The 12098-nt window shown below is 35.4% G+C and overlaps 1 protein-coding gene across 1 annotated transcript in view; it reads left to right on the plus strand.

The window, feature by feature from the left end:
* The window catches only part of LOC107600653 (lipopolysaccharide-responsive and beige-like anchor protein), a 312032-nt gene that overhangs the window by 58182 nt on the left and 241752 nt on the right, over nt 1–12098 (plus strand). Inside the window, exons 5-9 of the mRNA XM_016292600.1 lie at nt 3335–3456; nt 5004–5130; nt 5677–5796; nt 6895–7041; nt 7450–7647. Coding sequence (XP_016148086.1) covers nt 3335–3456; nt 5004–5130; nt 5677–5796; nt 6895–7041; nt 7450–7647 — 714 coding nt within the window. The remainder of the gene's footprint in view (nt 1–3334; nt 3457–5003; nt 5131–5676; nt 5797–6894; nt 7042–7449; nt 7648–12098) is intronic.

Genomic DNA, 12098 nt, shown 5'->3' on the forward strand with positions numbered 1-12098 from the left:
AACTGAAAATAACTACGCAATAGCTACAGCAAAACACACAAAAAGACTGTAATTCCCTGGAATTTGGGCTGCTGTCATTGACAAGATCATAAATAAAATAGTCGATCATGAGGTTTCTAATAAGCATCGCGTTGTGTGAAATTATTTAGTCTTCTCTTCACTGATTTAGCCTTTTTCTGCACTCTCTTCTGCTATCGCGGCGCAGTCTGGCGACATGACAAAGAAAGCTGATGCTGATTGGTCCTCGTGTGTGCATTCGAAGTGCTGATTGGCTCACGCAGATAGAACCAAGTTAGAGTTCGACTTTGTAGATAGAACCTTTTTGTTTTCTAAAAAAAAAAGTACCAAAATGTACACAACTTAAAAAAGAAACATCACATAATCTAAATAAGTTGTCACAGAATATGAATATGTGAATAACTAAATTTTGACAAAAATGTCAGATAGAACCTTATAATTCCAAGGTGACGAAACTTGAACACAATCTGTATGGTATAAAGCGCTATAAAGGTGACTGCACTAGTGAGTAGGCCAGCAGGATTGCTCCTGTATCTTTGGGGAGCGAGTGAACAGGATCCTCCCCAGCGTTCACTCCTCCGTCTCATCTCTCTGCTCCTCTGTGAGTGGACTCACTTTTCACGTTCTCTTCCTCCACCGCTGTGTCCTGTATTTCTCCTCATCTTCCATCTCTCTTTCTCTTTCTCTGGGAGTGATTAATGGTGCGGCATGTTTCTGCTTTTGCCCTGCAGCATCTGCAGTGCAGCACCTCTCACAGTCTCTGTCTGTCTCTCAGGTGATGTCTGTGTCTCTGTCGGGTCCTGCGGCTCTTCATCACACACTGTCACGAGTGTGTTTGTTATGTAGGCTGAGTTGGTGGGCCAAATGGCATCAGAAGGTCTTTTTGGTGGATTTGGGATGGGACTAGTGTCATGCTTCTGGTTTTATTGTGAACAATTCTTCTGTGTTTGTAATTCCCAAGAAAACATTCTGTTTTTATGATCTTTCATCAAAATGTAATCACTTTCTTCATGTCTGAAGCAGCTTTTTAAAAACTGAGCATAAAGGGATGGAAAAGAGCACGTTCTCAAGATGGATTTTTTTTTCAGTTTTAAACAGATATGTCTTAAACACAGAATAAAAATGGTGAGAGATGCCCAAAAAAAAAACAAGCTAAGATCATTGAAAACGTGTGTCTGTCTACATTTTTGCTCCAAAAACTTACCTATACATAAAATTCACTGCAGTTTCAAGGTGACGTTATCACTAGTGGCAATAAAACACCAACGACTTTTATTCCCGTTTGCTCAAATTATGATTAAGTGCAGATTATCAATTAATAAAGACATATTTTCATGTACAATACTATGTTATGACATCAAAACATGTTCACCATTTTGCATGACTTGTAATGTAATACATTTCGATGTTCTCGTCACAAAATCTGCTCTATATCTATGGCATTTCTGACTTGGTAAACTTGCTCGGAAGTGCACGGTACAGAATTAAAGTGTATTTTTAAGTGTCTTTCATGACCTCACGGTTGCTTTGCAAATACATACATAATAATACATAAAACACATTAATGTAGAGGCAGAAACAAAACATACAAAGTGGGAAATGCAGCAAAGTTCAAAAAAAGTAAAAAAAAAAAAAAAACATGCAAAAACTTTTATAATTTTAGTTTAGTTTCAGCCGCTTTTTTATTATTCTAATATGCTGATTTGCCGCTCAAGAAAAAAATCTTATTTCATCAGTGTTAAAAATGTATTTTTATGAAAACCAGGATTTATTCAGGGTTCTTTGATGAATAGAAAGTAAAACAGCATTTACTTAAAATATAAAACTTTCGCAACATTATAAATGTATTTGCTGTCACTTTTGATCAATTTAATCACCATTGATTAATAAAAGTTTTCTTTTCTTTCAAAAATATTATCATAAAAAAAAAATCTAACCTCAAACTTTTGAATAGCAGTCTAAAGTATTGCCATCTTTGCGGTATAACAAAGACCAGTCAGAATCAGAACCAATCAGAATGCATCATGCAAATAATATAATGATGTCATCTCAACTTTGAATATGGAATATTCTTAATTTACATCAATTCATTTTTTAATCGTACAGTTTTAAGTATAAAGCTTATAAATAGCAAAAATGCACACCTGAAATTGGAATCTGTATTCTGGAAAATAATGTTGAATGTACATGAAATACAAGTTGATTTGAGCTTATAGTCAATACTTTTGGTCTTAGTTCTGATAACAGCGTGTAAACGGCCCCGTGGTCGTGTGATCACATGAGGGCGAGACGCTGCAGAAAACGTGCGGCTCAAATGAAGTGTAACACATCAAAGACGCAGACAAACACACACACACACACACACACACACACACACACACACACACACACTGTTGCTTTCAGGATTAGGAGACTTTAGGACTTTAATTTCTGTCTGTCTCCAAAAGGCTTTACATAACCATTCTTTCACTTAGTTATCAAGGTATTCCTTCAGTCATGTGACAGATGAAAGTTTACAGAAATGTCTAACACCCACAGGTAATTGTATCTGCTTTCTGGAGTAAGAAAAGATGTGACATGGGTCATGAAACAAGAACCATGTCCCATGAACTAGTTTTACTCCTTTAGAAAAAGTTACTCTTTAGAAGAGTTTTGTCACTATAAGCAATCAATTATTTTGATGAGAAACATGTATATTGATTTAAACTAATCTTTTTTTAGATTAAAAGACAAGCAAGTTTCTAGTTTTGAAAGAAATTTGAGGAAAGAAATTATTTCAGGATTGACTCATAATTTTTTTCTGTGCATCAAGAGAGGACAGCAGTCAGATATATCTGATGTGATGCAGATGACTTTGAAATGTTCCAACTACCTGTGTGTGTGTGTTTCCATATTTTTATTAAAAATCAAACCATCATCCCGACAGTATGGGGATCTTGATGTTTTAGATGGCATGTGTATGGAACCCTTCCTGTGTTGTCAGTGTCCACTTGAAACAGCGCCAAATGGATGCCATCCTTTTAGGAAATACTTTGATTAGATGTTATTCCAGCACAGATAGGATGCTGGCTTCACGAAAAAAATTACATTGCGCTTGCCTTCACTTTTCATCCGTAACCCACAAATATGAGAGGAAGTCTTCTGTGTACAAACATACACAACCGTTTTCAGTGCATCCCTCCAAGGATGTTCATTTTAGTTTTTTTTTTTTCTTCTCATATGCTACTCTGCATGATACTCTGGTTATTTAAAACAAGACAACAAAATACAGAAACCTAACTGGAAAAAAATGTGTTTTTGTTTTTTGTATCATCAGGCTATTGCACTTCCACCTATTGCAAAATGGCCATACCAGAACGGCTTTACCTTCCACACCTGGCTGCGCCTGGACCCCATCAATAACATAAACGTTGACAAGGACAAGCCTTATCTCTACTGGTGGGTCACACACAAACCTGTAATGTAAAATACAACACTTTTATTCAAGCTGCTTTCTAAAGAACCAGACACCTGCAGTGTATAGTGAAAGATTAGCTGACGACTTTTTGTCTGAAAGGTGCCATAAAAGTTAAAATATTTGTAGGTGTTAGATGAACAATAAGAAAATTCTGTATATTTTCCTTTTTCTCCCTGTCTGGCATTTACACTTCTCAAGGGCAGCATTTCACAGACTTCTTGTCCTATTTTCAGCTTCTAATTAATTTCTGTCAAAATGTAATTTATGCAAATGGAGCTATTTTGACTCACCAAACGATAATTGACCCTGTAGAAAGAACTGTAGGATTTACACTTTTCACTGGGCTGAGATTAACTCCCTACATTACAGGCCTTCTTTCAAAATTCCATCCATCCATCCATCCATCCATCCATCCATCCATCCTTCCTACCATCCATCCATCCATCCATCCATCCATCCATCCATCCATCCATCCATCCATCCATCCATCCATCCATCCATCCATCCATCCATCCATCCATCCATCCATCCATCCATCCATCCATCCATCCATCCATGTCAAAATGTAATTTATGCAAATGGAGCTATTTTGACTCACCAAACGATAATTGACCCTGTAGAAAGAATTGTAGGATTTACACTTTTCACTGGGCTGAGATTAACTCCCTACATTACAGGCCTTCTTTCAAAATTACATCCATCCATCCATCCATCCATCCATCCATCCATCCATCCATCCATCCATCCATCCATCCATCCATCCATCCATCTTAATATTTAACTATTGTGACTTTTTACAAAACTATTTTAGATAATTGTTTTCACAGAACATTCAAAATAATATTTTAGTTAAATTTTTAGTTCACCCAAAAATTAAAATTGTCATCATGTACTTACCATGCCATTTACTAACATTACATGCCATTTGTTATTCTGAACCCATAAGACAGATGTACAAAATATTACATTATCTTTATTTTTGTCCCAAATATGAGCAAAAGTCAAATGGGTTTTGAGCAACATACGGGTGAGTAGATGATGATAGAATTGTTATTTTTGTGTGAATTAACACTTACATAACACTATGGTTATACAGTATAAGCACCCAATATGTAGTAAAGGGTAGGTTGGTTATGCACTTTCAGCCTGTTTTTGGTTCCTAATACACCTCAGATACTGATGTAATATCAAATATTTTCTACTCAGGGTGAATATAAAAAAAATATTAATTGATTACCAACAAACTGCCATAGGCTTACATTGTATTGAATTACAAACCTTGATGCAAAATGGACAGATATGTCTTTCAAAATACACAAACATATAAATATAAAAATTGTGAAATATTAAATTATTAATGCTTTTATTAAAAAAACAGATAATCTTCTTTGTTTTTTAAATAATTTATACATCAAAGGGTTCAAACTGTAGCTACTCTTTCAAGAATAGAGCTGAAACTTGAGAACCCCTCACCTGAAATGTAACTTTTATTAATTGTGCTCTGTATTTTTCCCCCCCTCATCCCTAGCTTCCGCACCAGCAAAGGTTTGGGCTATTCTGCACACTTTGTGGGTGGATGTCTGATTGTGACCTCTCTAAAGTCCAAAGCCAAAGGCTTCCAGCACTGTGTGAAGTATGACTTTAAACCCCAGAAGGTATGAATCACCTTACCAGTTTGTACTCTTACAAACTGTACACTTTTCAAAGTCTTCATCTTTACCTCTACAATGTACAAGGAGAGCAAATTTGACATATAAGAATGAGGGTTTTTGCTGAGGCCAAGTCATGTCTGAGGATTTGCAAGAAGAAACCAAATCCCTGCCCTGCTTAGAACCCATATGCCCCCTGGAATGGGGAGGCATCCTCAGATAACACTTTTAGACTAGAGATGGACAACCACCGCGAAGGATGATCCAACAAGACATGCAGTATATGTATATATATATATATATTGCAAAAACCAATTATATAATTTTTGAAACTGATTTATAATTTCACATTTAATATTTTTCTTACTCAGTATGAATGATTGTTTAGGCACGGAAATAGAAAGTGAATTCCTAGAAGGGGATAATCATATTTTGGAGTCCAAAAGTTAAAAAACCCCTGCTATAATGCTCTCATGCTTTGTGATATTGATATTAAATAAATAATGGCATGCTGTCCTTTTTATATTTGCTAATATTATTTTTATTTAACAGTGGTATATGGTGACCATAGTGCACATCTATAATCGCTGGAAGAACAGCGAAATCAGCTGCTATGTTAATGGAGAGTTGGCGTCATATGGTGAGATCACCTGGTTTGTCAACACAAGCGATGTAAGTACTTTCAAAAGGCTCTGTTATCTGTTATTGTTCTAGTTTTAACCAGCAGTTAAGCTTGAGGCCCTTCTTTTATTCTCCAGAAGTGTTTCTGTTCAAAGCTTGTCAATATTTTAGCAGCTCCAAACCCCAAAATACCCACAAACTTTAAAGGATGAAACAAAACTGCTGGACATGTAGACTTTTCTTTTGAAATTGTAAATCAAAGTTGGACATTATTACACTGAAACAGCATTGCTCAAGGTGGTGTCAGAATGATGTAGTCAGTGTCTGTTTACAGCGTTTAAAGAGCAGCATTTTGTAACAGCAAATTGTTGGTTATTTAAGTTGATTCACATGAACTAACAAAGTGATGCTAATATGGTTTATTGTTTTTATTTTATGCATGGGGAGACATACATATGGACAGATTATCATTTGTGTCAAATGAGTCCCATTAAAAAGTGTCTTTTTTAAACATAAAAAAATTAAAATAAAAAATCAATGTAGAGCAATATACACATTAGCTGTTTGAAGACCTCTGCACCTCAAGTGTGATGTGGGTAAGTATCAAGTACTATATAAATGTTATAATGGTCTAAAATTTAGGGTGAGTACGATATAGCCTATTTTTTAAGAAAATTATACTTTTATTAATACTTTAATTCAGCAATTATGCATTAAAATGATTACAATGAACAGCCATTTATAATGTTACAAAAATTTATATTTCAAATAAATGCTGTTCTTTTGAACCTTCCATTCATTGAAGAATCCTGACATTTATTTTTAAGCAACATTGATAATAGAAATGTTTCTTGAGCACCAAATCAGCATATTAGAAGAATTTTTGAAGGATCATGTGACACTGAAGACTGGGGTAATGGCTGAAGCCATCATAAATGAAATTTTAAAAGAAAACTGTTATTTTTCTATCACATTGTTACTGTTTTTACTGTATTTTTATTGTCAAACAAATGCAGCCTTAGTGAGCATAAGACTTATTTGAAAAAACCTTAAAACATTTCAGTAGTGTACCAGCACTACAATTACAAACATCGTTCTAAATTTAAAAAATTTAACTAAATACACTTTTTCCCCTCCTGTTCTTCACAGACATTCGACAAGTGTTTTCTGGGCTCATCAGAGACAGCAGACGCTGACCGTGTGTTCTGTGGTCAGATGGGGGCAGTGTATCTGTTCAGTGAGGCTCTCAGTGCTGCTCAGATATTAGCCATCTATCAGCTGGGGCCTGGATACAAGGTGGGATCCATTTCTCTGCCCAAATGCTGTCTATTACAGATGTTAAAAAAGTTCTTGTTCAAAATTCTGACCTGATGAGATATTGCTGTCAAATCACTTACATGTTCAGATATATCTGTTCATTAGATTATAAAGGGTAAATGCAACCACATACTGCTGTGTTACTCCTTTTACTTTTAATTTTTTCTTTGTTTTATTATTGAATTTACTAGAATGATTTTGAAACACTAAAATGATCATCAGGCATTTTTATCATTCACATCATCAGTCTGTTTATTGCACTTAAACACTTATGCTTTTATTAAGTGTTCTGATGAATCAGGTTTAATTTCATGCTTTTCACACACACACACTTGAAAATGTTCAGCGTAGCTGTACTTAGCATCTCTCTCCCTCTGATTGATCCAGGGCACTTTTAAGCACAAGGCAGAGAGTGACCTGATGTTTGCAGAACATCATAAGATGCTGCTGTATGATGGAAAGCTGTCTGCCAGTATCGCCTTCACCTATAATCCTCGAGCCACTGATGCTCAGCTGTGTCTGGAGTCCTCCCCCAAGGACAACGCCTCTATCTTTGTGCACTCACCACACGCTCTCATGCTGCAGGTATGCTCTTCCTCTTTGTATCTTCATCACACCTGGTTCAGCGTCCCTGCACAGCTGCCTGAAGAGACCTGCCCTGCCAGGTGGACTGCTGTCTGTGGGCGAATTAAATTAGCTCATCACCATTCGTTAACGTAATTAACAATATGAGCATTTTATCATCTCGCTCAGCAAAATACGGCCCACACCTGTGCTGTATCCAGCACTTCATGAGTTCTAAAAGCACAGAATCTAATCTGGTTCACAGTGTTATCAAGGGAGTCTACAAGCTTTTTAACATTCATGTATTTATTAAATATAAATTTTTGACTGTGCCAGTGTGAGAGAGTTTTGGACCAGTTAACTCTTTCCCCGCCAGCGTTTTTGAAAAAAGTTGCCAGCCACCGCCAGCGTTTTTGAAAAAAGTTGCCAGCCACCGCCAGCGTTTTTGCTGATTTTCACTAAAATTTCATGGCCTCCAAAATATTTTATTGTATGAATATCTGAACATGCAATACATTAAAATAAAGATTATACCCTTTACTTTCAAACAAAAAAAATCTGTTTTATTCTAGCGTCAAGTATTGTTTTTTTTTTTATCAACACTTGAATGTGGGTAGGTTTAAAAAAACAAACAAAAAAAAAAACATTTTAAGGAAAATGCTGAGAAAATCGCATTTTTATCAAATACTACATCTGGATCATATTCAGTAATATTATCAAAGCAAAGATGCAGTAGATGGCTTCCATCAGTACTCTCAAAGCTTGCACAGGCCTTTACCACTTTCTGGATTGACATTTCACTCTGTAACATTAGGCAGTTTTTATTTATATGTGGTTAGTGTTGATGATCGCATTATTTTTCATATGCATATGCTTCCATATGAGATTGCTCGTTTCTGGGTCTTCCTGGTCTGTGTTTTTGATCGCCACTTTCTAGACTCAAGAGATGCGTAATAGTGCCCCCCTAGTGTATAACAGGGAAAACACAGAAACCCAGAAAATTCTGTGTTTATAGAAGTATTAATAGAAAGAGTTAATAGAAGTATCTCTGTGGTTTACATATGTTTCACATGTGAGTTGTACAAAACTAGCGTGTTAACGCCTGCAATTAATTTTTCCAGTTTAATGGCATTAAAAATATTTACCACAATTAACGCAGGGGGGGACCTAGGGTTGGCCACCCCACTCACAACTAGGGATGCAAAGATTATAGATTGTGTTGGTACAATTATTGTCTGAGGAATAATCACGGTTTTACGATTATGACGATTATTATGCATTTATTCATTTCCCAACATTACTAATGTATAAAATCACATGAACACTCTTTAGATATTAAAGTGTTTTTTATTGCTGGCTTTTGAAACCGAAATAACACAGTAACCAACAATACAGCACAAAATAATAATAAACAAAAGACAAACAAAAGTGCATCTCTCCACATAAGGTCACATAAATTAAAGTTGTTATTTTTTAAAGTCTAATAAATGTTAAAAATGATAGCTCTCAGTTATACTGTAATGTTGAATGGCCGTAGTCAATGGTTAAATATTAGGAAAAAAAACTATTTCATAGAGACATCAGTAGCATTGGTAGGAGGGATACTCTAGTGATACTAGATACCACTAAACAAATATAAAAAAATATACTCTCTTTATGTTGTTTCCACATTAATTTGAAGATTGCATGTGAAATTATTGCAATATAAAAGTATATTTAAAAACTTTAATGTTAGGTGGGATTAATCGTGATTAATTTCAGAAACAAATGTACGATTAATTAGTGAAAAAAAAATGTTTATCGATTGACAGCACTAATTTTCAGGAGTTTTTCAAGGAGATTTAGGAGAAACATCTGAGACAGCGTTCAAGACAAAGTCTTCTCTTGAGACTTAACATTCAGTAACATTTTCCTCTATGTTGTCGGATTGTACCTGCTCTTCTATTTTCTTGCGCAGCTGCTGGACTCGGTACGAGAGCTGCACGTTGATGACCAGCCGTCGCATGGTTTGAAAGCGCCGGCGCACCAGCCAAGCTCGAGCGTATTTCTGCAGAACCAGAGCCTTGTGTTCTGCCACCATCTACAATAATACAAAGAATCACAATCAAAACGTGTGATTATGTGATAAAGGTCAAAAGACACTTTATCACAAATCATGAAACACTTCAAACAAAATGACAAACGATGAGACTCTGCCTTTCTGTAGCGCTTGCGGGCCATCCATCCTCTGGTGTAGGCCTGTATGATGACTGCAGCCCTCAGGACGAGCTGGTAAATCCTCCGGACCAGATACCCACGACAGTGTCTCTGGATCACCACAGCGGCCCAGGCCTGCTTCAGTGCCAGAGCTGTTATGCTGCGTCTGCAACAGGACGGTTTTTAATGTTCTCCAAAAGCAGCATTAAATGAAAACACATGACGAGTTTATGCATTTCATATGTGCTATTCTTCAATTGTTTGTCTATGTAAACATTCAACAGATTGAAATCTTTGGTTGCATCACATCAGCCAAATTTTGTGTCTTGCAAATTCAAATGTATTTGTATAGCGCTTTTCACATTACACATCGTTTCAAAGCAGCTTTACAGAAAATGCATGTGTCTACATTACAATTTAATGACAAAAATGACAAACTTGACTTGACGCATCCCTAACTGTCAGGGTTATTGTTGTTAACGAAAACTAAAACCATTAAATTTTTTGTAACATGAATTCAAATAAACTTGAACTGAAACAGACTTTAAAAAAAACATACTTATTTTTTATTTAGTTGCCAAGGTAACGTTTAGTTAAACCTGATGTACTAAAATAGCTAAAACTTAAATAAAAATTAATAAAAAAAACTAATTAAAAATAATAAAAATGGCAAAAACACAAAACAAAATTACTAAAACTAAAATGAAAATGGAAAATATAAAAATGAAAACGAATTCAAAATATTAATAAAAACTAAAAAGCATCTCAATGATACTAAAATAACACTGGAATGAGTGAATGACAGTTTAAAGTTCAATATCAATTTTATGGACTACTTTTATGGTGCTCGTTTGTCATTTTTGGTGTTTGGGTTGCTTAACATGTTTTGTATTTGAGGGAGGACAGGAACATAGGGGTTTTACCTTTTTTAAATGCTCAAGATCGCTGTATTCTGCTTTATTCTGTTGTGCTAATGCTAATTTCTACAATTTTTTTTCTGTGTACACGATCGCTCAAAAGGTTTGGGGACAGTATTTCTTTTCTTTTTTTTTTTTACTTTCATTCTGCAAGGATGCATTAAAATGATCAAAAAGTGACAATAAAGAAATTTATAATGCTACTAAACATTTCTATTTAAATAAATGCTGTTCTTTTGAACTTTCTATTTTTCAAAGAATCCTAAAAAATGTATCATGGTTTCCACAAAAATATGAAGCAGCACAGCTGTTTTCAACATTAATAATAATCAGAAATGTTTCTTAAATCAGCATATCAGAATGATTTCTGAAGGATCATGCGACACTGAAGACTGGAGTAATTATGCTGAAAATTCAGCTTTACATCAAAGGAATAAATGACATTTTACAACATATTACAATTGAAAACGGCAATTTTTAATTGTAATATGTTTAACAATATTACTGTATTTTTGATCAAGAAAGTTTGGATTGTTTTTTTTTTTGGATTGAGTTTTGGATTGCTAGTGCTCTGGAAACACTCACCTGATCTGTTTCTTTCCACGCACGTACTGTTGGATAGTGATGGCAGCTTGTCTCATGTGCAGGAACCTGCGCCTCTGCCTCCAGCCCCTCACGTGCTTCTGGATGCTCACGCAAGCCGCACGAAGATGATCCAAACGCAGCTTCTCCAGGTACGCCACCTGTCCCGCCCGGAAGAAGATCTTACTCCGACCGAACTTGTACTGGTTGGAATCCTGTAATGGACCAGAGAGGACTTTTTTTCAGAGCATGGCTGAAGAACACGAGCTCTCAGATATAGCACAGCACGTTTCTCTTACAGGAATGAGTCTCTGCAGAACCGTCTTGCACGTCTGCTTCTTCTCTCCCAGCTTCAGCTCCGACTGGCTCATCAATATACTGTAACGGCTGTAAAACTCTATATACGTCCATCTGTGAAGATGGACAGAAACGATGAGAACTGTACAAATTAGGAAACATCACTAATCTGGACATCTGTGGCCATTTCAACCTGGGTTGGTTGGATTTTCTGATGTGTTTTTGATTGCTCCAGTGTTTCTTGAGATTTTTGTTGAATTGTCCACAATTTAAAAAAAACAAAAAAACATTAATAATTCTCACAAAATCATGGCTAGATGAAAAAATAGATTTAAAAAATCATGAGATAAAAAACAAGAAATGACATTGTGCATGAGGCAATGTATGATAATTAAACAGATGATACAATGATTTTTTTTAAATACTACAATTATAGTGTTTTTCAAAATTGTAAATAAAATAAATGTATTAAATAAAAAT

This window comes from Sinocyclocheilus grahami, unplaced genomic scaffold (assembly GCF_001515645.1).
Source record: "Sinocyclocheilus grahami isolate Dianchi unplaced genomic scaffold, SAMN03320097.WGS_v1.1 scaffold288.1, whole genome shotgun sequence".
Lineage (NCBI taxonomy): Eukaryota > Metazoa > Chordata > Actinopteri > Cypriniformes > Cyprinidae > Sinocyclocheilus > Sinocyclocheilus grahami.